Source organism: Podarcis muralis, chromosome 3, assembly GCF_964188315.1.
Source record: "Podarcis muralis chromosome 3, rPodMur119.hap1.1, whole genome shotgun sequence".
Lineage (NCBI taxonomy): Eukaryota > Metazoa > Chordata > Lepidosauria > Squamata > Lacertidae > Podarcis > Podarcis muralis.
In genome coordinates this window covers 99884699-99912433 of record NC_135657.1, presented here as the reverse complement: position 1 = coordinate 99912433, position 27735 = coordinate 99884699, and the positions used below count along the sequence as shown (strand labels likewise).

Here is a 27735-nt window from a genome sequence, read left to right as displayed (position 1 = left end):
AAGGGAGATAAATAGGATTTTTTAGCTATTGGCTTCATGTATAATCAGCATAAGCTTAGAACAGGGGTGAGGACCAGGATCCAGGCAGTGGGTCAGATCCTCACCTCCCGGATCATTCCCCACCTTGGCCATTTTGACAGGTGGGCAGAGCCTCCCAAGTGTCAGTCATCTGACATCAAGGGACCCCAAAAGAAAAAACTTTTTTGCAGGTACAGCACCTGCCATACCTATAGAAGAAGATCCTTTGGCATTGCTGGTTCCAATTCAATTCAATTCAATGCAAAGGGGAACTTGTGCTTACTGTCAGCCCCAATGGGGTACTCCGCAGCTCAGCTGACTGCTGCAGACTTGCTGTCACCACTGATCAGCTGATTGACACTGACAGCAAGCCCCCCCCCCCCAGCTAAGGTACAAACAGGAGCATTTTAAGGCTCCCAACTGTTCTCTGGTACCCATGCTCCCACTTGCCCTATATCTAACGTATTATGTCAGGTACGGAACAGGTAGGCATTCTCAACCAGGTTTATTAAACTATGAATTTATTTTAAACTTTAGAAGTGTAATTTATGGTTTCCTGGTTTGCTTGTTTTTGAGTCAGCAATATACAACACAACGAGTGCTGATTTAATTAGGCAACTCATTATGCATTTATTTCAGCTTCAGACTAGCAATTCCGACTAGTTTGTTGTAAAATAGATGTATAGTTATGAAGACAAATAGATGGAACGCACCGATTTGTCAAGAATCATAGGATCTACATCAGCCAAACTTGCACCAACTTTCACTCGTTCACGCAGGATTCCACAGGCCAAGTCTTCTGCTCTGAAGTTCATAGGCAGACATCTGTTTCAATACAGATACAAAAACAGCACCCAGTTATGTCACATTCAATTTCATTGTGAGCAGGGTTGTCATCCAATGAAGCTACATGTATGTCAAGGGGGAAACCATATGATGTTTCAATATGTCCCAACATAATACTAAGAACTTCAGCCACCATGAGGAAAAGTGTCGCCAAGTGTCAGTGACAAAGAACCAAAAGACTAATTTGCAATAAGGAGTACGAGTACGACACATGCAAAGATACAAAATCTGTATGATAAGAAGTATAAACCACATAGTTTACAAACGAAGACTCAGACTACATCCCATGCATCTTTAATTTAAAAAACACTTAAGGAGCAGACATGCTGCCAGTCAGAGCAGAGAATACTAGACTAGATGAGCCAATTATCTGAGTCAGAATAAGGTAGTTTTGCATGTCTGACAAGCTTCACCAAGTATAGTGAAGCTATTATTCTCCAAGTTGAAAAGAAGAACAAAAAATTACCTGTTCCTTGCTCTTGCCATGCTCTTAGATTTTCTTCTTTCAAAGCGTTCTTCATCTGAAGAGGTTGTATCACTGCTATGAATAGCATGCTTCTTTCTCCTATGGAAGCAACAAAAGTATTTCATTGAAGAACAGCATGTATTCAGCGTTCCAATGCTAACAGTTAAGAACACCAACAAAATGTAATAAGCAGAGAAAACCACCTTATCTTCATACACTGAACTGGCTCAAATGTCATGATAAACCAGTTTCTTGTGAAAGGACTAAGTTACAAGAAGCCTCACACTACCCCCTCCTTCATCAGCATGCAAGACTGGAAGCTTTTACTTCCATTTTTATTAACTGCAAGTTGTCATTTTATCGAATTCTAACTAACTATGGTTAATCTTAGGCAAGATTTGTTCGAAACAGGAGAAGTTAAAGCTCTAGTTTAAAATGATATCTGAAATGTTTCACTATGGCCTGGTTCTGTTGTGACTTGATCTAATAAACCATGATAAATTTGATCAAGTTTATTACCGCCAATGTACTTCCTGCTATGTATGTGTCACAGACACATTGTCTCTTTACATCTTTTGGGGGAAGTGACTTGGGGAAGAGAAAGTGGTGCCCATGGCACTCTCACAAAATTCCAAATGTACCTATATGCCCCCAAACATTGGTGACCCCCGATTTACCTGATATGGCTTCTTCTTGCAGGAGATCTATGTATGTCAAACAATGCATTTTCCCTTTTCTTCTGGTGTGCGGGCACTGGAGAAGACAAACCAATTTGGGGAAAAATGCAATACAAATTTGTGTACTATTATTTTTATTTTCTTAACAGATTTACACAAACAACTACATGCTTACTGTTACGTATCTTGCTAAAGCTCACAACCTTTATGCAAAGCTCAGACCTTTATGCAAGCAAGCAAGCAAGCAAGCAAGCAAGCAAGCAATAAATAAATAAATAAATAAATAAATAAATAAATAAATTTTTTTTAAAAAAAAACTCCAGCATCCTCTTCTCTCCAAACCAGTTTTCTCAAATCTAGGGTTGCCATATTTCAAAAAATAGCTTTATTTGCCAAATTGTTTTTTAGCTATTTCTGAGGAAATTCAGCAAAAATGACAGTGCCGGCATGGGCTGCCATATGTCCGGATTTTCCCAGACATTTTGTCAATTTCCGCCTGAGCACTGCTTGCAGCTGCAGTATCCTGGGTATGTCTGGGAAATTCTGGGCATATGGCAAATCACTACTCAAATCACACTCATTTCTTTAAGACATATGTACCACAACTTTGTGGGATGCGGGTGGCGCTGTGGGTTAAACCACAGAGCCTAGGGCTTGCCGATCAGAAGGTTGGCAGTTCGAATCCCCATGACAGGGTGAGCTCCCATTGCTCGGTCCCTGCTCCTGCCAACCTAGCACTTCGAAAGCGTGTAAAAGTGCAAGTAGATAAATAGGTACCGCTCTGGCGGGAAGGTAAACGGCGTTTCCGTGCACTACTCTGGTTTGCCAGAAGCAGCTTAGTAATGCTGGCCACATGACCCGGAAGCTGTACGCCGGCTCCCTCAGCCAGTAAAGCAAGATGAGCGCCGCAACCCCAGAGTCGGCCACGACTGGACCTAATGGTCAGGGGTCCCTTTACCTTTACCACAACTTCCACTGGATTGCTCCCAAAATATGCAAGTATAAATACAGGTTAAAAGGTGCAACCAAGCAGATTTCCTATTTAAATTTATTGTGGGCTCTCCCAGCTCTTTATACCAGGGGTAGGAAACTTCTTGTCCTCCAGCTGTTGCTGGACTATGAACTCCATTTGTCCCTGAGCACTGGCTATGCTAGCTGGGGCTGAGGGGATCTGGAGTCCAACAATTGGAGGAACACAGATTTCCCACCATTGCTGCACATCAAGAGGGCAGAGAGAAAAGGAGTCACACAGGAGAGCAAAGTCTCATCATACCTAATCTCATCATACCTAAATGGCAGAGGTTGTACAAGAATTGTAAGTGAAACAGACACACAGTTAGAACCATACATAATTCATTCTGAATTGCTGGAAGGTTAGATGCTTTTTTCTTTTTCTTAACTGTGGTTTGACATTTTATCCAAACCAACAAGTTAACATTAACTTGAAGCCATGGTTTCAAACAAACCGGTCTATGTTAACCATGGTTTGTTAGTCTAGGATGTTATAAGAAGCCATAATTACAAAAAAGTAAAAGCACCTGACCTCCTACCTGCTATTCATTCAGAAGGAAGAGCACATGAGCTCAAGGCTTGCCTAAGCTCATTGATTATTATCTTATACTATGCTGTAGTGCAACATGCAAATGTGGCAATAATGTCTCAAAGAACATCCAGTGCAAAAAGAAAAATATTATGAAAGGAACTTGAGCTTCCAGCAGTTAAATAAATCATCAGGTAAAAAGATACCATTTCTCTTGCTACACATTGAAGACCGCCTGACCAACACAGCTACTAAAGTTAAGGAAGAGTGGTGTGCATGTTTATGCTTCTCTCTTACCTATAGGAGGCGCTTGGTATCTCTCCACTGTTTTTCTTTGTCTCAGGTTATATGGACGATCATTTTCTTCTCCCTCTGCCTCCTCTACTTCAATATCTCCATCTTCTTCTTGAGATTCTAGAAATAAAAGGCAAATAAAGAATTTATACAACTTCATTGCAGACTCTTGTAAAAGGATTCCTGTTAATTTGTAAAATGATTCTAATAGATAAACAGACAGACAGATAAAATTTGGTCACTAACAGTATTCAGGATAAATTTTATCACAGGTGATAAAGAATTTAAAATAAATCTGTTCAGTGGAATGACAGATTCAGTAAATTGACTATGTTCAGAGCAGAGATTATTTTGGTCTGTGGGATATAACTAAACAAATTTAAAGATATCAGCAATTCCATGACTATATAATCTTGTAACCCCTATATTAGCTTTTTTACACAAACATTTTCAATAGCACCTACAAAGGTAGCTAGCTAACCTCTGTCATTACCTTCTTCTTCCCCTTCTGTGGAAACTTCATGGTGGTTCTGGATTCCATAGCTATTTCTCCTCAGTGATTTCCTCCTCCTCTTGACACGTGAATACATATCCATGTTTTCCTGGAATAAAGATAATATCAGCATGATCTGCATTGTAAAACAAGAAATGCACATCATCTGGGAAGTGTTCAAGGTGAGAAATAAGTGCTGCTTTGGACTATAAGCAATTATAAATCAGCTACTGACACTGAAGACACAGTGAGCATGTTACCATTTCCCTACTACAGCAACATCAAGACCAACAAACAGATGTTACAGCATCTATATTCACAAGTTTATGCCATACAAAAATATTTGCTATTGTAATAGTGGGGCATCTGCTATTGAACAAGCGTTCACATTTTTGGGAAAGGAGCACATTCAGCATTCTGGAACTTACAGGTGGTGCACAGTGCAAGTGCCCCCAATTATTCTGTTCAAATTCTTTGGTCTTCTTGCCACCATGCAGCAATGGGACGCCCACAAAGATGCTGCCCAAAGGCTGGGAGCCACAGAAATGAACCAGAGACTCTGGGATTCCACCACACAGAGCTACAGCTTCCCAGCAGCCAATAGGGTTGCTTGGGAGGGCGGGGCTGTTGCAACTTAGCCAGCTCATAAAAGAGGAAGCCTTGTTGCCTCATCAATTGGCTTTCACTTACCAAGCCATTTGCCATTGCATTTCAACAGTTGTGCAAGTCTGCTGAGTTGTGGCAGATAGGAACTAAGATAACTCCCTGAGCTGTGACTAGTTTTCAAGTGTGCTGTTGTACTGTTCGAGGGAGGCCTCAAGAAATCACAGGAACAATACAGGCCCTGACCACTCAACAGTAGAAGAAAACAACAGCTGAACTGGTCTATATTAACTTTGCAAACCCAAAGATGGATCAGCCAAATATGTGCTACGCACAGAATTTGTATTCAGTTTTGCCAGAAGGTACCGTATTTTTCGCCCTATAGGACACACTTTTCCCCCTCCAAAAATGAAGGGGAAATGTGTGTGCATCCTATGGGGTGAATGCAGGCTCTCGCTCTCCAGGCTTCAGGAAGCTATCCGCAAGCCTTGGGAGCTCCGCGGGAGTTCCCGTCAGGCTCCCAAGGCTTGCGGATAGCAGCCTCCAAACCTGACCTGACTTGGAGGCTGGCGGTGGGGAAAGCAGTGCTTCTCCCCACTGCCAGCCCCACAAGCTCGGGGGACAGCGGGGAGACGGAGCGCGCCTTCCTGCTGTTCCCCGACCTGTTTTGGAGGCTGGCGGTGAGAGCTGCCTGCATCCCGAAGCCTGGGGCGCGCTGAGTCACGCGCCCCGGGCTTCAGGAAGATATCCGAAAGCCTGGGGAGACTGGCGCGACTTCCCACCGGGCTCCCTAGGCTTGCGGATAGCAGCCTGTTCTGGGGGGTTGGGGTCGGGGGAAGCTCAGGCTTCCCCCGGCCCCAGCCCTGTGCCTGGGGGGGAAATAACATTTTTTTTTCTTTATCCCCCCCCAAAAAACTAGGTGCGCCCTATGGCGCGAAAAATACGGTATACTACTACTGTTAGATTTCCAACCCCTGCCACACACACACACAATATAAATTGATAGCTATTTTAATATAAGCCTATATCACATACCTCTCCCTCTCTGCTCCATCGCTGTCATGATTATTTGCAAATGAATCAAACATATTAATTTATAATTAAAAAAAGAGTCAATATTTTATTCATCTGTTTAAAGCGCTGCATAGAAACAACATATTCAAAATGTTTAAAATTGAAAGGGTGTATTTTTATAACTTGAGGTCTGGAAACTTGAACTTACAAATTCTGTATCTGTCCACATGCGCAACCGTTCCACTTCACCTGATCGCCTATTCCGTCTGATGTTAATATTGTCCATTTCCTGAAGAACAGCTTCAGCAGTGCTGTAATACATGAACATTGTTTTTAAATTATATGTGATACTGTTTACTATGCAAACAGTAGTGCTCAGCACTGAGATTAAGAGCTCTGCATCCTCGTTAGAAATTGCTCCATCAAGAGAAAGCAAAAAGGTGCTTTATCTCTTCATCTCCCTCTAAGATCAGGTGATAAAGCCTTCGACCTGCTCTCTAGAGATGAAGAATAAAAAGCAGCATTTTCCTCATGTTAGTACAGGTATGCGGGACAGGGTGTCTTGGGAACACTCTTTTTATTCTCCATGGGTCCTACTGTGAACAGGAAAAGGTTCGCTTTCCCCACCACCACCTTACTGCTAGGGTGGGAAGAACTTTATAATAACTCTCATCCTGCAGAGAGAGTGTGTGTGTGTGTGTGCGCGCGCGCGCTCTGTGTTAACATCTGTGTTAACGCAGTAAGTTGTGAGATGACGATTTTGTGATTTGGGTATTCTGTGAATGCAAGGTACTCATGGAATGCTGTATGACCTAATCAGTTATAAATTGCATGAGCATGAATAATGGATGCTAGCTCGGCCTAAATTTCTGAGAGAAGAAAATATGATGAGAAATGCTAGTGCCTTTTCTACCATATAAGAATCTATCTAAGTTACTAGTGTGTGAGAGACAGTCTATGACTGCATGCGCACTGCATGAGTGTGCATGTGCAAATGTACTTTATGGTCTCTTTTGCATATGTATGCTGCATGTGCAGTCTGCAAATATATTGGCCATGCACACCACTGGCATTGGTACTTGGGAGGGGTGGCTGTCAATTAACCATAGCATTTTTTTATTTAAAAAAAATAGCCACCCCTGCTTTATAGGTCACAAAGAGAATAAAAGCCGCCTGCCTTCAGTAGTTACACTGAAATAAAACCGTGATAAAAACTGGAGCATAATAATGTCCAAGCATGAAATTTACTATACAGTAGATTCAATCATCATTGTTGACACCTGTAATTTCAATAACTTTGCAAAAACCATAGGATGTTAGAAGCTGAAGAAAAAGATCAAAATCTCTGTTAAACGGAGTTAAGACTAAAATAATCCAGAAAGGAAACCAATTTGTATGCATGGTTGTGTTTGATTAAACAAAAATTTCAATATTTTGACCAACAGTTCTGCACTAGGATATATTTGTTAATGATATATCAAACACTTAAATCAGAAACTAATTAGCGGCAATTTAGGAATGGCTAAAGGATGTATTCTCACAATCTGAAAACAAAATGCAATATGTCAACAAAGCCAGTAATCTAGAAAACATTATTGGAAAATTTCCACATACCTGTTTACCAGTTGGTCAAATAGTAAACTTTGATTCAAACTTTCAAATCTGTTTTTTCTGGATCGGCAACTTTTTCTGATTTCTCTACCTCCATTTATACAGGCATGGTCCCCATCAACCTTTTTCTCCCCACGAAGAGAATTGCTTTTGAGAGCTGAAATGATTTTAAATGTTTTAATAATAATTATATGCTAATAATGATAAATTTAAAATATGAAAGGTACAAGTACAGTACAGTAAGAAAGCTGGGAAGATACTTTGTCCCCTCTCACTTTCCTTGCAGGATCACTTTTATTATATTCCAACTTGACAGATCAACCACATGCCTAAATTCAGGTAAGTCACTTTGTCTCTCTACTTATTTTATGTATTTATTTATTTATTTATTGCATTCATATCCCCGCTTTTTATTCAAGGAGCTCCAGGTAGAGATCATGGTTCTCCCCCTCCTCATTTAATCCCAACAACAACCTTGTGAGGTAGGCTAGGGCTGGGACAATTACTGGCCCAAGGTCACCCAGTGAGCTTCATGGCTGAGTGGAGATTTGAACCATGGACTCCCAAGATCCTAATCACTATACTATACTCTCTTCTTCTTCTCCTCCTCCTCCTGCAATATCTTCTAGCTATTTTTTAGCCTTAATAAATCCTTAGTCTTTTTCTATTTTATTCAAGTAAAAATCACCTTATCAATTCTGCTTCGACCTCATAATATAAACAAGCAATTTCCTTGTAAAAATCACTTCTTTTCATTTCATAGCCTCCCACTTCACTACTGATTTATATTTATCCTCATTTCTTTAGAGTAGCAACTATTTTTAGATGACAATTATAATAATGTGTGAATGTGATCAGAAGAAAATCATGGCAAAGAATGCTGCATGGAATCTTATTGGTAATTCATTTGTTTGCGTGGGCGAAAAAACAACAGATTCCTGACACTGAAAGACAGAAGACACAAGGGAACAAAAAAACCCCCCACTATTAATTGGAAAGGTCATAGGTAAAAAATGAAGTACTTACATAAACTACGTCCATTTGGTAATGTAGCACCAGATTGAGAAGTTAACCTACGAAATAATTAAATTTGCAAAATATATTCATTTGTTCTATTAAGAGTTACAAGCCACACATAACTTGCATTATACCTAAATGTTACAGACTGAATATGACCACTGCTAGTATCATAGTAAACTACTTCTCGGATTAGTAGTTTTATATCTCTCTTTCACAATAGATAACTATTCTTCAACACCTGTGGATGGGGAAATGAGACAGAGCTAGAGATTTGCCCAAGTTCACCCAGGGAATCAGCAATGAAATGAGACTGTCTCCTTATCTGCAGAACATTAGCTCTCAAAAGCTAATTGACTCAAAAGCCAATATGTAGGCAATGTGAAACATAGACCTGGCTCGCATGACAAAACATGGTTAGCATACATACAGGCTTCAATAGAGGGGCTCATAGTCACTGTGCTCCTCCCTAGTCTTTTTTTAAAACAAAAAACAAAAAAAATTGTATTGATTTTTAAGAGTCTTGCTAAGCTGCAGTGTACATATTAGCTCATAGTTTAGGTTAAAACTATTTAATAAGTAAAGGTGGGAATCAGCTGAACAATGATTTTACAAAACACACTACATCTCTTCTTACCAACTGTAGGTTTATGCTTTATTCATTAATGGATTAAATAAACAAAATTTACAGCCATTCTATTGATCAGCTCAAGAACTCATAAGACATAAATATTCTGTACATTGATTCTCTAGAACTGTAATTTTCCATTTTAAAAAGTAAGAATATATTTCAAATTTGAAGTACTTTCCAAAATAATGTAGCCCAAAGGAAATGGGTCATAGGCAAACAAATAACCACGGTATTTCACCTGTATGATAAGGCTATCAGTAGACAAATGGAAAAGATTCTTGCCAGAAAAATTACTGAAGCATTTACTCTATTCTGGAACAGGAAATGACTGGCAGGACCATTAGGCATTCAGTTTTAAAATATTTCTCCAAAGAGTAAATGCTAGGAGATGTTCTATGAAACATGAATAAGCCACTTCCTGTCAGGTTTAGGCCAAAGGTAGCAAGTTTTGCCCCACTTTCCACTGCTGGGGGTATGGGTCAGTTAAGATGGTCCATTTGCAAAGAATTATGGAACCAGGATTCCTGAATGCTCTGGGGGATTTTCAAGTTGACACTACTGGTGTTCCTGTTGAGCCACTGGTGTCACTACAAAATGGTGAGAGGGAACGGGCACCAACACCATTACTGCTAAGTGTCCAAAAATGGTTTTCCAGGGCCACCCCCATCGTTCAGCCCAGAAACTGAGGTTCAGCTCTGAGGGCCTTCTGGCAGTTCCCTCACAGCAAGAAGTGAGGTTACAGGGAACCAGGCAGAGGGCCTTCTCAATAGTGGCACCCACCATGTGGGACACCCTCCCATCAGATGTCAAGGAAATAAAAAACTATCTGACTGCTGGAAGACATCTGAAGGCAGCCCTGTTTAGGGAAGTTTTCGAAGTTTGATGTTTAATCGTGTTTTTAATATTCTGTTGGGAGCTGCCCAGAGTGGCTGGGGTATAAATATATTAATTATTATTACTATTACTATTATTATTATTATTAATTCATCTTTGTGGGATGCCCTCCCATCAGATGTCAAGAAGATAAAAAACTATCCGACTTTTAGAAGACATCTGAAGGCAACCCTGTATTGGGAAATTTTTTATGTCTAATGTTTTACAATTTTTTATGTGCTGTAAGCTTGCCCTGGATCGAGATTACCTTGCCACTGTGATGCGTGCTCATGTAACCTTATGTTTAGACTATTGTAACGAGCTTTATACTGAACTTCCCTTGAAGGTAGTCTGAAGATTGCAACTAGACTAGAGCATTGGAAGATCTTCTCTACTGTGGTGGTGTGCAACAGTATTTCAATTTATTCCCTTGGCAAAGTAGGGGGAAAGCATAAGGATATTTATATGTCAACTCCAACCAGCATAAACAGTGCATAGTTATTTATCAGCTTAAATAACAATGTATATCAGTTGTGCAATTTTCGGACATCTGAGACCATGAGTTCAATTTAAACTTTAACTTCAGAAAACCAAAAGCATTATCATCTATCTCTGCAATTCTGGGAACCAAACAGGAAAACAGAGCAGCTTTGTACTTAAGTACTAGCTACTGGTAGCCGTAGGCAACATGGAACTGCATGCAGGCGAGTGAGCAGACTAGCAAGAGAGAGACAGAGTACTCTATCCCTCCATGCCCAACATATAAACCAAGCCATAGGAGGAAAACGGCATCCTCTATGTCCCGCACAGAAATGCAATGGGCTGCTTCAAGAGGGACACAGCTCTTCATACATCTTCTGTCATCTCCCAGTTGGCTAGTAAACATTTTTGTAGGCTAGTAACATTTGTGGGAAATAGTGTGATTGAAATGCTTTATATATCATCTCTGTACAGTGTTTTTTCCCCCTACGCTGATACAACCAAGAAAACTTTCTCCTGTTTGACTTCATTGCATAGGACACACATTAGTTACAAGTTGTGATTTTTCTGGGAGAGCTGAAATATGAGCCCAGGTTTGGACAACACGCTAGGACAAATAATGGCTCAGCTCAGCATAGAATGACTGAAGGAGGAGTCCTTGACAGGCAGTCATGTAGCAAACAGGGAGAGATCGAAACATTCTTTCTACTTTAAGGCACAGAGCTTTAAACTAGTTCATCTTACGGAATGTATTACAGCACTTACAGCACAAGGAATTGCAGATGTTTAAATGTAAGCAACAGATGTTTTTCCACAAACAAAGCTTGTCATTTGAAATAAAGTGGTTGAGTGGGGGGAGGAGGAGCAAGCTGTGTCTCATGGACTTATGCATGAAGTCAGAAGCCTCAGCTTTATTTTTATTCTTTATTATAAAGTTCTAAACAAAGAAGCTTCCGTTAGCACGTGACTGATTGAGAAATTATAGAGATTATAAGAAATCCACGTTTACCGGCAAAAGCACACACACACTCCAAATCTAGTTATCACTTTCCCCTCCAGGTATCTATGCACCGCATAATTAACTGCCAGGAAATGCATTAATACCGTAACATCAGGACACGGGGCTCATTTTATTATGCTATGGAAGGGGAAAACTTTTAAAGGGGATGCTGTTAGAGCAGTAGATGCACTTTTCTGTAACATGTTTCACTGCAAAAGGATGGAGATTTGACATTTTATCAAGAGATTTACAGGGTTCAAGCAAATGGGCAGAACTCTATTAGACAAATATTTGAATACTGTTAACATTCTTACCGGGACTGTCCAGTTGAGATGCTCCATTCCTCTCGCTGCCCAGTACTGCGAGATTTTGATTTGTCTTTGCATACAGAATCTGCATGTTTCAAGGTACGTTTGGCTGGAGGAGATATGTGGCTATCACTCAAGCTACCATCACTACCATCATCTCTCTAAGAGGAAAAAAAGAGACAAGCTGATAGTCTCATTTTAAACCACCTGATTTTAAACCACCTCTCATCGGTAAAGAAACATTCAGGGACCATATCTGAAAGAGATGGGCAATCCATTTCTGTTCAGACAACTGTAGTACTACTTTTAGTGAACCCACAGGAATTTCACAAAATACATGTAAATACCCAAGCCAAAACTGAAATCTAATTGTAGGAAGAAGACATGAGGAAAATGAAAGAGTTGCTTTATATCTTTCTCCAGAGGCTGCATCAGATTTTTCACCAAGCTCCAATATTTATATTAGAGAGGAGAGGAGAGCCAGCGTTTCCTTTGATCAAACTACAATACATCCCAAAACAGCACATGATACATTTAGAGGTCATAAATGCTCTAAAACCTTTAATTAATAATATAATTTGCAAGCTAACAAGGAAAATCACTTTTGCAGAATATTTTTACACCCTCTTCTCATTATCATTGAAATGGCTTTTCTTTGCTTCTGAAGAATAGTTACTGGCAACTGGGAATTTAAAACCTTTTTGAAGGTTTCAATGAATTACAACAATAAACAAATTAAGGACTTGTACTTTGAAGTTCTCGAATCCCATTGAAATTCAGAGTCCTCATTTCCCTGCAAAGCCAACAAAATTCAAGTTTCCTAACCTCAGGGTCTTCTTTCCTTGTGGATCCCTCTCCTGTGAAAACCATGCCAGACATACTTTTCAGTTTTTTCAGGGCACCAGAAAAACCTTTAACCAAAAAGAACCAAGGAAGTGCCTTGGAATACACTCAAGACTTTCTGAAAGGCTGACATGCTATCTTTTTTTAAAATAGAAAAGCGCTGTTAGTGATCTTCTTGACAACCTCCAAATTCCACAGAATATAGTTTCAACACCATTACAATAAATGCTTTGACTGCTCCTTAGCTATCAAGTCTGCACGGAGCTGTAAACTAAATATACTGAACACCGACAACAGAATTAATTAATTTAGAAAAAAAAATAACTCACTATATAATTTAAAATATTAAACAGTAAGCTACCAGACCACAGCCATGTTTGTACATGCTGTGTGAACAACCCAAAGGTGTGCCTGCACTATTAATGAAGTATACAAATATACTGAGTAATTCTGTCCTGAGTTGAAAACGAAGCTACACAACTGGTTTGAAACCTGTTTTTTGAGTGGTATGGGAGAGCTGAACTAGCTAAAGCAGACAAGGCAGAAAAACTGTTGCATCATTGCCTGAAGACACTTAGCAACCAGCTTATTGCTCAGTGTAATTAAAAACAAGTATTTCTAAACACAAAGCTTTGAAAAAAAATTATCACAAGCTACAATGATTTCCAGATATATTTCTAGTTTAGCTCTGGTGACTGTTTCAAGACAGCTTAACAGTCCTTTGTCAACAGTCATTTTTTTTTATTCTTAGGAGACAACTACAAAATATTTTGGCAAAAGCTGGTTGTGAAACTATTGGGCTCAATTTAAATTACAGCTGACTAGCTTGGACTTGCTTTGGTAAGGATGTTGCACAATCTATGTGACGTGTCTTAAGCACTGACATTAAATGTTATATTCTTCAAGGTAATACTGGGCAGAACCCAGCATTGTGTGCATTGAATAACTTCATCTCTCTCTCCTCCCAAAAATGTTAGTGGCCCCTGATCTGTAATATTGACACAGCCCAGAAGAAAGCTAGAAGAATGATAAAAGCTTTAAAATCATTGCATGTGCTGAATGACTCGAAGTAGCAAGTTTCATCAGACTACAGAGTACTGGGGCAAGGGGCGTAACAACAATTTAAAAATCAAATATATTTTAGAATGAAAAGCTAAAACCATTGTTTTTCCTAACAATTAAGGACAGAACTTACAATGGATTAGAATTACACAGTAAAACCCAATGACTTTTAGAAATTAACTGCAACAATCTGACTAGTAAGTGATGCAATTTCATTCTTGGGGATTTTTTAAGAAGAGGGGGCATAAGAATCTTCTGACAGGCTGTTCTGAAGAACTTTGTCATGATGATTCAAACAGATGATCCATGAGGGTCACTGAAGCACACAATATCCATTCAGCACCTGGACTAGATGGGCCACCGGGAATTCAACATCAATTTTAAATATGAAATAAAGCCTATTATACTAGATAGATTTCTCAGCCTTTAAGTGAGATTTGTTTCCAAAAATACTTCAAATTTGATAAATCATGGAAGACTGGTATAGACTTCAGCTGGACCATTTCTATGCCTCAACTGCAATTAAATACATGAGGGTGCTATACTTCTAAATCAAGACACGCTGAAAGTGCTGCTTCCAGCAACAAACACATGTAACAACTCAGGCAGCATTTCTCAGTAATGCGCTCTTACTCAATTAAGTTGGGTAAATCTTACATAAATCTTCCCCTCCCCCCACCAAAAAAATATAAATCACAAGAATGGAAACTTTTCCCCTGTTGTGCTAAGTAAGGACCTTCTTCAACCAGCAACTGTAATTTACAAATAAATTTAAGGTCACTCCTTATGACAGCATTTGTTCTCATGGAATCATAGAATTGTAGAATTTAAAGGAACTCAGAGAGTCATCTAGCCCAACCCCCTGCAATGCAGGTATCTCTGATATCTTACTTCATCCCAAAGGATCATAAAACTAGCTTTGTAAATAACAAGGCAAAAATAATAACCACATGAAAGAAGATTAATTTTAAAACCTTTGGTTTACAGTTTCAAATATTATCAACAGTAATGCTTCGGGGTTTTTTTAAAAGAAACACACACCTGAATCATACAATTTTTATGATCTGAAAAATCAATCTGAACAATACTCCACTTTATTTCCTGTACTACCAAATATACAATAACAATACCACTTGGGGAAAAACCTCATTCTGTTATCTGTAACCTAGGCTACTGCAACTAAACATTACTTTTTCCAACACTAAAATCACCTCCCGGGTATCTAACAAAAATGGCTAAGGATCTCTTTTCTAGATGAACAAAAATGTTTCAACAACATATAGCAAGAAGTTGCACAAGCTTATATGTCAATTATAATCATATTTACAGAGGTAAATCCTATTAATTTCACTAGAGTTGACTTTGAAGCATGTATGCTTAGGATTATGACCTCATGGCAGAATAAAAATAGCAAGGTGCTATTTGTAAAACAATCACTATTATATGTACTGCATTGGTTTTTTTCCTGGAATCTGGCTTCAAAATGTCTGCATGCAATCAACTATTATACAAGTTCTAAGGAAAATTTTAATAGGTCAGCTTTGTTCTGTATGGTACCTCACGGGGGGGGGGGGGGGACCGACAACTATTATCTAGGTGGTTTTACTAAATGATCCCACTTCGCCTTTTATGCATTTTCCCCCTTTCATACAGGCACATAAGACTTAACAGCAATGAACATAAGTAGTGCATGTAATTTGCATGATATTCCATCAGAAATAATCAAAACAATGCTGAACAGAATCATATTTCTAAGCAAATAACTTTTTTAAAAAAATATTGAAATAAGCCTGCAAAAAGGCAATATTATGAAGCATTCCACTTGTCAAACAAGGAACAGATAAGGAAGAATGGCAAGAAACGACTACAATCCAAGATGCACTTCCAAAGAACCATCCTCTTCAATGGAAAGAAGACAGCATGGGGATTCCCCCAACAGCTCAGGCTAGAACAAGAAAATCCCTGCATGTATGCAAAGCTCCATAAGCACATTAAAACAGCTGGCTAATATTCAGGATCTAGTTCCCAATACAAATATTTCAAAAATAGCATCTGTAGTTTTTGAAAGAATACTTAAGAGACTCACTTGCTTGGCCTGAAAGACATTTTTCGAACACTTATACATATATCTGCAGTACTAGGCGCATTTCACAGTCATATGCATCTCTTTCTATGAGACCAAAATTAGAAAATATTAGGTGCACTATGAAAGTACATAACTGTCCTAAAAATCTGAACAGGTACACAATCAATTTTAAAGGCATATATCTGAAATTAGTTTTCCATGTTATCACAGATGGATGCAAACATCTTTAACATTTTCACTGTCAGCAAATTTATACATACTCACCAATCTTAAATACTTATGATTAAATTTAGGCTTCAGTTCTATAGCAATTACCTGGGAGTAAGTCCCAATGAACTCAGTGGGATTTACCTGAGTAGCCATGCATAGCATCATGCTGCTGTTTTATTAAATGGGACTTTAAGCATTCTTTATAACCACCAGTGCTTTTTTTTCTAAGAAAAAAATTTAGCCATACTCTCATTTTCCTACTCATATTGAAATACTGCCCCTCAAGGAGGCCAAACTTAGATTCACAAAATGATCAGGCTACTTTGTGACTTTACAAAGAAGCAACAGAAACAGCACACTTTAATACATCTATGTCTGTCCCTACAGGAACAACGGATTGGCTGAATGTGTCATGTCAGGAATTTATAATTTCTCATATTTGAAAGGTTGACAGACAAAGCTCACATACAGTATTTAGAATAAGGTACGCTGAACAGGGTATAAGAAGATTCAGTTGTGATTCTTTTTAAAAGTTCATGATTGCTTGTCATTTTTTATTGTTTTCATTAATAGATTTTAATGGATAACAAAGATACATATTGTGTTGCTGCTTTCATTCACATAGTACTATCTACAGGTCAGTTACATTCAGTGTGAAACACTGCTATCGTAAGCATAAGGTTGGGGTGGCAGAGAAAGGTGTGGGACTAGAGATGTTGGACAAAGAAGGGGGGAATGATTTTTCCTTCATTTACGTAGTGCATGGCCAATGAAAACTAATAAATGAATAGATGAAGAACCTATCCACATTACTGATTGTCTTTTTTTTTAAAATAAACTATCCGTCAATATAGGCAAATAACTAATTATAGAGTCATAGAATTAGAAGGGACCACAAGGGTCACCCAGTCCGACCTTCTGCAATGCAGGAAACTTTTGCCCAAAATGGGGTTCAAACCCGCAACCCTAGGATTAAGAGTCTCATGCTCTGCCGGACTGAGCTATCAATACGTTCCTCAGAGGAATAATTGCATCTCTATCCAAAATTGTCAGAGAATTACCCAGTTTCCCCTACCCTACCAAACAGGAAACAGTTTTTAATAAAGAAAACTGCACTCCATTTAGGTTTTCTAAGAAATTTACAAAATTGGCAGTTCGAAGCCTAAACTTTTTTTCTTCTTCCCCATGTTGTCTTTTAAAATGCAGTCCCAGCATAGGCCAGCGGGGGAGCCTCGCCGTGCCCCAGACACCTGGCTGGCACAGCAGACCCTGCCAGTCTATCTGCTCCTCCTACATACAGGAGACGGACGAGGGAAAGAGAGCAAGAGCGCACATTGGGGTTTTTGTTTCCTCTCTCTTATCAACTGCCCCTTCTTCGCCCGAAACCGCCTCTACAGCTACTTCTTGAGCCGCCCAACCAGCCACACTTTGCCCCGCTTAGCTCTTGGCCGCAGCCAGCAGCGTCCTCCTTCAGCTGTGCAAGCTCACACAACACGTCCTACCTCAAATGACCTCGGTTCGCTCACTCGCTCGCATAGAGAGCTGCTGCAAAAAAAACCCCAAGCTCCCTCCCGGCTCGCTGCTCACGTCCACCTCTTGCAACAGAGCCAGACAGGCCCCGATGCTTTCCACCCACCCACCCTCACTCTGGCACAACACCAAAGCAAGGCGGCCAGCTCGAATACAAGTAAAGGACCCCCCCCCTTTCCAGACTCTCGTGCCTTTCTTTAGTCCCACAAACCAGACAAGCCTCCGCACACATACAGAGCAGCAGAAGCCCCACAAAAAAACACAATATTGTGCTTGCATGCAAAACACGCAAGCAGTCAGTCACCCTGGAGAAGTTCAGCCGGAGCCCCTTCCCCTCCTCTTGTTGTTGTTCCTGTTCATTACATCTGTAGACTGCCCTTTCACCCGAAGATCGCAGGGCGCTTCACAACAGAAAAACCACGCGAAATTAAAGCGGAACACAAACAATAAATGGATAACACCCCCTCCCACACACACACAAACACATCGAGAGTTTAAAAGGACACAGATGGTTTAATTGGGGGGAAAAAATGCTTTCGCCCAGGCCCGGATTTATGCAATGAAGGTACCAGGCGAGCCTCTCTCACGAATGGGGAGCCACCACAGAAAAGCCTCCCCAACCTTTTCCCCCTGCTGCCACCCTCCGGGAGAAAGTCCCCGTCATCGTAGAGTCCGGATCGGTTCTATTGGGGGGGGGGAGGGTTCCCTTCTGAGGTACTGCGGCCCCGAGCGGTCGCGCTGCACTTCAGCCCCTCGGAGCCGGACAATGAGCCAGCAACACCCCCCCCCGCAAGCTCGCCCCTCTCCCCCCCCCCCAATGGCTGACCCACACCAACAACGGCCCCTTCTTCTCCCCCGCCGCCTCCGTCGCTACGGGACTTGCCCCGAGTCTTCCCCCCTCCCTCGGCACCCGCCTCGTCTTCCTCTCCCCCCACTGACCCGGGCCGACTCTTCATCCTGACCGGCGGCCGCCGCTGCTGCTGCCGCCGCCGCCGCTGCCCGAGCGCTGGTCCTAGACAAACGGGTCCTGGACGAGATGAAATGGCTGCCGGGCCCGGAGCCTGCCGCCGCCGCCGCTTTGCGGGAGAGGCGCAGGGAGCTCTTTCGGGTGTTCACCATGGCGCCCCCCTCCCGCCGCCGCCGCCTCCTCAGCCGCCCCGGAGAGGGAGGCTCAGTCTCTGGCGCCGCCGCCGCCTCTGCTTTGGGGAGCGGCGCCTCAGCCGCCGCCGCCGCCGCCGGGCGAGGAACAAGGGCTCGAAGGGACGCAGGGAGCTGCTCCTCCTCCTCCTCCTCCTCTAGCTCAGTCACACACTAACTGGCCGCCATTACTTGGTTCCCTCTCCCCCTTTCTCCTCCTCGGCCCGCTGCCGCTGAGGGGCGCCGGTCTGCCGCCGCCGCTCATAGGGCCGCCTCTTCTTCCACCGCCTCCTCCCTACCCCTGGCAACATAGAAGTGGGGGGGGGGGGCCGGGAGAGATCGACGGAGAGCGTGACGACGCGCGGCGTCCGGAACTTCCGGCCGACGTTGGAAAGGCCCTTTTGCGTCTCTATGGTTGAGGCCCGCCTGGCGCGCTGGAGTTGTTGGCAGTTGGGGGGGGGGGGAGCCGCAAACGCAAAGGAGGTTTGGCCCGCCGGGTCGTTTTCCGCGGAGGGGAACCGCCGCCTCCTCCGAGTCGGGCTCCACTGGGGTCGCTAGGCCCGTTTTTCCCCCAGGAAGAGGAAGTGTGCAGTAGTGGTTAGAGCGGTCAGACCGAGGTAGTCGCCGCCAGAGAAGAATGGCAGATTAAACTGATGGGTTATACTGAAATAGCAAAAGGGGTGGCGGGGCGGGAAGAATTAGAAACCAGGGAGACTAACATTTTAAATAAGGAACGGAGAAAATATATCATTTACCTTAAAAAACACACCATTGTGAACCATTAAAATTACGAGTAGGGTTGGAATGATACTTGTTGGGCTATGGTTGTACTGGAGATTCATAGAGAAGGTGCAGGAAGAAAAAAGTTAACCCGCAAAAAAAAAAGCAGAGACATCACCTTGCCAACAAAGGTCCGTATAGTTAAAGCCATGGTTTTCCCAGTAGTGATGTATGGAAGTGAGAGCTGGACCATAAAGAAGGCTGATCGCCAAAGAATTGATGCTTTTGAATTATGGTGCTGGAGGAGACTCTTGAGAGTCCCATGGACTGCAAGAAGATCCAACCTCTCCATTCTTAAGGAAATCAGCCCTGAGTGCTCACTGGAAGGACAGATCCTGAAGCTGAGGCTCCAGTACTTTGGCCACCTCATGAGAAGAGAAGACTCCCTGGAAAAGACCCTGGTGTTGGGAAAGGAGAAGGGGACGACAGAGGACGAGATGGTTGGATAGTGTTCTCGAAGCTATGAACATGAGTTTGACCAAGCTGCGGGAAGCAGTGGAAGACAGGAGTGCCTGGCGTGCTCTGGTCCATGGGGTTACGAAGAGTCGGACACGACTAAACGACTAAACAACAACAACAACACCTGGCAGAGATAATATTGCTGCCCCAAAGGGGAGGAGGGAAGTCTGTGGGAATTTACGGAAATCTCTTCTTGTTTTGATTGTTTGATGTTTGTAAATTTCAAAATCTGAAAATTAAATAACTTTTTTATAAGGTAAAGGTAAAGGGACCCCTGACCATTAAGGTCTGCAACCAGGGGTTGCGGCGCTCATCTCGCGTTATTGGCCAACGGAGCCGGCGTACAGCTTCCGGGTCATGTGGCCAGCATGACTAAGCCGCTTCTGGTGAACCAGAGCAGTGCACAGAAACGTCGTTTACCTTCCTGCCGGAGCGGTAGCTATTTATGTACTTGCACTTTGACGTGCTTTCGAGGTGCTAGGTTGGCAGGAGCAGGGACCGAGCAACGGGAGCTCACCCCGTCGCGGGGATTCGAACCGCCAACCTTCTGATTGGCAAATCCTAGGCTCTGTGGTTTAACCCACAGCGCCACCTGCGTCCCTTTAACTTTTTTATACTTTTTAATAAAATAGAATTTCAGACCTAGGACCTGGGAGACCAGGGTTTTTGCAATCCCCATTCAGTCATGGACCACACTGGTTCACTTTGGGACGATCGCCACCTCTTAACCAGCTTCACAGTGTTGTTGCTTCTGGGAAGAAAATATGGTATATAAATGTAATAAACAAAAGCACACACACAAATTCCTTGTCTCTTGATGGGATGGCCAGATGCGAAAGAGGGAAGAACTCCTGCACCTCTCAGTAGTTATGCAGAAAAGGGGAGCTTGGCAGAGGCAATTTCGTTGCTGCCTAAAACCCCTCTTCTGCATAGTGATTGTTGTTGTTGTTGTTATTTTCTTCCAACCCCAGATTTAGGGCAGTTGCCCCACACAGGGCACCAAGCTGAGGGGGCACATCACCATCACAATCATACCTATATTTATATAGGTAACTATCGAGAAGATCAATTTAAAAAGCAACTGTACAAAAAGTAATTCTTGGGAAAATAAGAAATATATAACGCCCCCCCCCTCAAATTTTGTGTTCTTTCAGAGCACCATATCACCAAAGTCCGTTCCAGCCTTTCCTCAGACGATTACAGGGCAGCTTATACTATAAAAACACAAAAGCATGTGCCATAGTTACAAGCAAACTGCCCCTCACCGCTGCCGCCAGCAGTTTAAAAGGCCATCAGTTGTCCAAAGGCCTGGGTGAAAAGGAAAGATTTTGCCTGGTACCTGAAATATAGGTAACAAAGGCGCCATGCAAGCCTCCCTGGGGAGAGCATTTCACAAACGGAGAGCTGCAGCTCAAAAAGTACAGGAGCCCTGTCCTCTTAAAAATCAGTGTTCTGTGGTGAATGTGGCAGGGCTGCAAAATAATGGTTATGAGGGAGGTTCTTCACCTTTCCGATAAAGAAATGTTGCTGGCCTGTTGTAGTTCTTTGATCAAGGAAATAAAGCCCCCCAAATCTAATTATTTCCTTTCCTTCCTCCTAGGGAAAGAATTCACACCCACCCAGGAGAAAATCCATACAGATTATGGCCACCCGCAGGATAACCCACTCTCCACTCCTGCTCCTTGTTAGCTAATCTGGGATAATTTGCTCAACTCACCAGTAATGCTCTCACAACTAATACAGATAAGAATCCCCGATTCACCTGAAAGAATCCCTGCTTCACCTGTAAGTCTTCATTCCCTTCATTGAAATAGGCATGGGAGGAAATTGCCCCCCTTCTTTTACTCTGGTGCAGCATACAATTTCCCTTTTTTAAAATGCATTATAAATAAAATTGAACCAATGAACAACTCACTAATCATCCTGATCGAATACATGTTTATTTATATCATAAGAACATAAGACAAGGCCTGCTAGATCACACTAAAGGCATTCTATGCCCACAGTGGCCAACCGATTTTATTTGTTCCAATTTATAGCCTGGCCATCTTCAGCTCCATTGATGCCAGGACAGGGCATTAAGCTCTAGAAACACACAATAACTAGGGTCTGTTCCCCTGCTGTGTCTGCTGGACGGCCCCTTGCCATTGCCCCCACATTAACCCCCTAAAGCAGCATTTTCCAAACTGCCCTGCAGAGATTGGAAATAAAAATGCTCAAATGTTTCTTTGGCATAAGGGCAGCGATAATGCTCTGTGATTAATTTCTCTCCTGAAAAGTGCTCCAAACTCAAAAAGTTTGGGAACTGCTGCCCTAGACCTTCCCTTTCCCACCCTACGCAACCTCTAAGCTCCCCTTTCAACTTTCCAACCACATTTCTGAACCTACTTTTCTGTTTTGCAGCCCCCCCCCCCACAAACCACCACCCCATGGTAACCTCAATTTTCCTCCTTCCACACATTGCTATTACTAAGCACACTTTCCACCAAATTATGAAGTCACTATTCCTCTCTGTGTCTACCACTTCCAGTCAATCTGTTTTGTTTTGTCTTTTTGCAACCCCATACTCACCTTAAATCCCCTTTTCCCTCACCCTCCTTACTTTACATTTACATCTGGAATGTAGTTTCTTGTCATGCAGTTTAGAGTCACATCTGGTGCTCTCCACTATTTTGCCATTGGTCCCCTACAGTACTAATATGTGATCCCGGAGGAGGTTGTCTGTGATGTAATTTGGGCCGATTCAGCACCGCTGCTCGACAAACTTAGGCGAGGGTAAAGGGACCCCTGACCATTAGGTCCAAGTCATGGCCGACTCTGGGGTTGCGACGCTCATCTTGCTTTATTGGCCGAGGGAGCCGGCGTACAGCTTCCGGGTCATGTGGCCAGCATGACTAAGCCACTTCTGGCGAACCAGAGCAGCGCACAGAAACGCCGTTTATCTTCCCGCCGGAGCGGTACCTATTTATCTACTTGCACTTTGACGTGCTTTCGAACTGCTAGGTTGGCAGGAGCAGGGACCGAGCAACGGGAGCTTACCCCGTCGTGGGGGTTCGAACCGCCGACCTTCTGATCGGCAAGGCCTAGGCTCTGTGGTTTAACCCACAGCGCCACCCGCGTCCCATAGGTGAGGGTAAGCCCCATTAAACTCTATGTGATACTTATTTCCAATTAAACATATAAGTAGCATAGGGCTCCCCAGGACTGGTGCCTGAGATGGCTTGACCAAGAAAACAATTACAGCTGCTAATAGGTGGAAGCTGAAGACTGTGAAGTACAGTACTGGGGAAGCAACCAAAAACACCCCCCTACTTTGGCTTCCTGTCTCACATATGTACAGTTCAGTTGTTCCCAGGAGGTTCACACAGGCTTGGCCTGGGTTTAGTACAGTTAATTCCCAAGTGTTCCAGAATGAACCTGAGAGGCAATCCCCCTCACTTTACCATCCTGCGTTCGATCTATGAATTATCTGTGAATTAAATCTACTGAATGTGTTCCTCCCCCCACCCTGGAAACAACAGCACTACATGGGGTTGTCAGAGTAACGCATTGAAAGGTAATATCTGCAAGGTGACAAAGTCTTTTTATAACCTACACTATAGAAAAATCAGACACAGTAAGAGGAATGACGCTGTAATTCTGTGCTGTGGTGTTCACTGTGTGTGTGAGAGAGTTATCTGTTTAATAGTGTGTGTGTGTATCAGTGCTGCTTTGCTTTTGGAAGTGCTTGGCATGGATGTGTTGTGTAGCTGTATAGGGATGCGGGTGGCGTTGTGGTCTAAACCACTGTTGAGCTTGCTGATCAGAAGGTCGGTGGCTTGAATACCCGCGATGGGGTGAGCTCCCGTTGCTTTGTCCCAGCTCCTGCCAACCTAGCAGTTTGAAAGCACGCCAGTGCAGGGTACCGCTGCGGTGGCAAGAGATGGTGTTTCTGTGCGCTCTGGCACTCGTCGTCGTAATCATGCTGGCCACATGATGCAGAAAATTGCACCGGTTACCTTGGCCTGAAAACAAGATGAGTGCCACACTCCATAGTCTCCTTTGACTGGACCTAACCATCCAAGGGTCCTTTACCTTTTGTGTAGCTATAACATTATTGTCAGGAGTTTGAATCCCTGCGAAGGAGTGCACTCCTGTTGTTCGGTCCCAGCTCCTGCCCACCTAGCAGTCCAAAAGCATGTCAAGTGCAAGTAAATAAATAGGTACTGCTCCGGCGGGAAAGTAAATGGTGTTTCCATGCGCTGTTCTGGTTCGCCAGAAGCTGCTTAGTCATACTGCCACATGACCCGGAAGCTGTCTGCGGACAAATGCCGGCTCCCTCGGCCTATAGAACGAGATGTGCTCCACAACCCCAGAGTCACCCACAACTGGACCTAATGGTCAGGGGTACCTTTACCTTTAACATTATTGTTGGCTCTGTCAGGTGAAGCCATGACATTCTGCTCATTTCTCAGCTGTGCAAATCCTTGCATAGGGCATGCTAGAACAGTTACACGGGTACAGCAGTGCTACATAAGTCCCTTGCACGACTGCGAGCTCAGTAGCCCTTAGTAGCAGCAGTGTAAGGTAGTGGCAAAAAATCTTATGCTGGTGATGGTTCACTTGGAATCTTACTAGATCAACTGCCAATCTAGCATTTCGAAAGCACACCAGGGCAAGCAGATAAATAGGTACCTCTGTGGCGGGAAGATAAACTGTGTTTCGGTGCGCTCTGGTTTCCATCATGGTGTTCCATCGCGCCAGAAGGGGTTTAGTCATGCCGGCCACAGGACCTGGAAAGCTGTGTGTGGACAAAAGCCGGCTCCCTCGGCCTGAAAGCTAGATGAGCGCCGCACCCCATAGTCGCCTTTGACTGGATTTAACCGTCCAGAGATCCTTTACCTTTTTTACCTTACTAGATCCTAGCATTGATTTATATTTCTTTCTCTCTTTTTTTTTCCAAAAAAAGCCACATTAATCTCTTTAACATGTATTCCAAATTCTCAAGCAAGCAGTATGCATTGGAACAGTGCCCAGAGGCCCTTTCAGGATTAGGAATCTGTGTATTAAAGCAGTAGAAACATATGGTGAGGGGGGAAATCATTTTCTGAGCAGTCTGGAAACAAACTGATGGGCCCAGAGTTTAGTGATCTCATAGGCTGTTGTAATTGTTTTTTGCCAGTATTGTGTTCTGTTTGACTACAGCCTGTTTTTTGTTTTAAAACAAAGGAGTCCTTAAAATGTGTGCTAGATCATTTTTTCCACATTACTGGATAAGAATCTAGGTTTACCCCCCCCCCCCTTCCCGACACAGTAAACAAAAAACTTAGCCATGACAATCCCTGCAACTTCGTGCGATTCTTCAGGTGCTTGTGGTCGAACAGATTGTTAGAAAATCCTAATGTTCCCTCTTTCCTGAAACACACTCGTTAGGCTCTAGCGGGCATTTTAACCTGCATGGATATTGACATTGTTGTTAAGACGGATTTAGACAGAACAGGATTAATGGAAACAGAGGTACTGCTGGAGATTCCCTTTATCAGTCTTAGCATAATTGCCAGGGACCTCATTTTAGAAAAGGAGGTTGGCTGATTCTTCTTAATAGCTGGCTTTTCCTCCCGTGTTCTGAATGACTGGGAGACATGTAAAAAGGGATAGGACTTATTTTCTGCACCCTGGCTGATGAGTTCATGCAGGTCTGTGTGGGTTTGGGGTAGATGCCAGTGGTGGGCGGAGCCAGAGACAAAAGTGGGTGGAGCAACATGTACCTTTGTACCATAAGCCACATTCCAGCTATGTAAAAGCCAGAGCTCTCTACACGCACACACATCTCTTCACACAGACAAACAAGAGGCACGAGCACAGTTCAAGAACACATTCTTGGCATGCAAGAACATTCAAGGAAGGTGCAATAAAGGCCAGTGGAGGGTGTGGCCTAGAGATGGGCATGACCTGGTGAAATATACTCGGAGTCGAGAGTGGATTTCATGCTCTTTATTCAGCTCATAGTGGTGAGGAGGAAAAATGGAAGTTCCCCCAGAATGTCTGTTTTATATACATTATTTACACAATGGGCCCCACGTGATTGGCTAATTCCAGGATTCTCCTGTAGGCCAATCAGGTTGCGGATTGACTTCCACCTGGAACTGGATTGGGTGGCTCCTGTGGCCCAATTAGACTGATGCATTCTGGATCCTATTATTCTAGGACCAATCAGACTGCTGCATTCTGAATCCTATTGTTCTAGGACCAACCAGACTGCTGCATCTCGATCCTATTGTTCTAGGACCAATCAGACTGCTGCATTCTGGATCCTATTCAACTCAGTACATAACACCTGGGGACAGTCCCTACTTAGTCCCTGAGTCTCAGGTTCCCAGCTGCTGCTGTAAGCAAACTAGCTACCTAAGAGCATAAGAAGAGCCCTTCTGGATCAGACCAGTGACCCACCTATTCATAGAATTGTAGAGTTGGAAGGGACTCCAAGGGTCATCCAGTCCAACCCCTGCGATGCAGGAATCTCAGCAAAAGCATCCATGACAGATGGCCATCCAGCCTCTGCTTAAAAACCTCCAAGGAAGGAGTCCGCCACCTCTCGTGGGAATCTGTTCCGCTGTCAAACAGCCCTTGTTGTCCAAAAGATCTTCCTGATGTTTACTCAGAATCGTCTTTCTTGTAACCTGGAGGCATTGGTTTGAGTCCTGCGCCCCAGAGCAGGAAAAAAACAAACTTGCTCCATCTTCCATGTGACAGCCCTTAAGCTATTTGAAGATGCCTATCATACCTTCTCTCAGTGTCTTCTTTTCCAGGCTAAACATCCCGAGCTCCTTCAACTGACTTGGTTTCCAGACCCTTGATCATCTTGGTTGCCCTCCTCTGTACATGTTCCAGCTTGTCAATATCCTTCTTAAATTGTGGTACCCAGAACTGGACACAGTACGCCAGGTGTGGCCTGAGCTGTACTATTACTTCCCTTGATCAGAACACTAGACTTCTGTTGAAGCAGCATTAGCCTTTCTTTGCTGCCGCATCACACTGTTGACACTGTTGAGCCCCATGTTGGGCAAAAGATTCCTGAATTGTGGGGGGGTTGGACTAGATGACTCTAGTGGCCCCTTCCAATTCTATGAAAAATCTCAATAGAGTTTGTAATAACTTACATAAGCAGCCAAGTGACTGCCAGCACCACACATCTATAAAAATATGACTACACAGTGTAGAACTTTTTCCACAAACTAGAGAGTTCTTGTGCCGACACACTAGGCGTACATTGGTTCATAATGCTAACTCAACCAATATTCCATTACACTACTAATTTGTTGTCTCTCTTAATCTGAGCTGCATTTAGTCTATTTTACAGTAGTTTTTACAAAACATTGTAGAGTCAAAAGTCAAGGCTGCTCACTGTGTCACATAAATGTGCAACTGGGATTTTCCTCCCACCCCAATCTCCAGGACAAGCTTTCACCAAAAACCTTGAGCCTTGCACCTTGTTGCTAAATGACTCCTGTGGAAATCCTTGGGGATAATAAACAAGGAAGGAAGGACGGGCTCTTTATGGGGGACAGCTCCACCGTTCCTCCGCTGATTTGCCCACGAGAGCCCTTCCTGTGGAAGAAATCGCGATCCTATGAATGTTTGCTCACAAATCTCTGGTTGCAAACAACGTGCGCGCGCCGCCGATTGCAGCCAAGGGGCGACCCAGGGCGCGTCGCCCCCGCGCCATTGACACCTGAGCAATGACGGGCGCCGCGCCCCCGAGCCGCTGGCGCCGCCTC

General features: G+C 43.1%; 1 protein-coding gene across 1 annotated transcript in view; it reads right to left on the bottom strand.

Annotated features, from left to right (window-relative positions):
- ATAD2B (ATPase family AAA domain containing 2B) overlaps nt 1-19050 on the bottom strand; it is a 52911-nt gene extending 33861 nt beyond the window's left edge. Inside the window, 10 exon segments of the mRNA XM_028722345.2 lie at nt 732-843; nt 1331-1429; nt 2008-2083; nt 3845-3961; nt 4335-4443; nt 6160-6262; nt 7566-7719; nt 8589-8635; nt 11878-12032; nt 18542-19050. Coding sequence (XP_028578178.2) covers nt 732-843; nt 1331-1429; nt 2008-2083; nt 3845-3961; nt 4335-4443; nt 6160-6262; nt 7566-7719; nt 8589-8635; nt 11878-12032; nt 18542-18721 — 1152 coding nt within the window. The 5' untranslated portion in view covers nt 18722-19050.
- Between the last annotated feature and the right edge of the window lie 8685 nt (nt 19051-27735).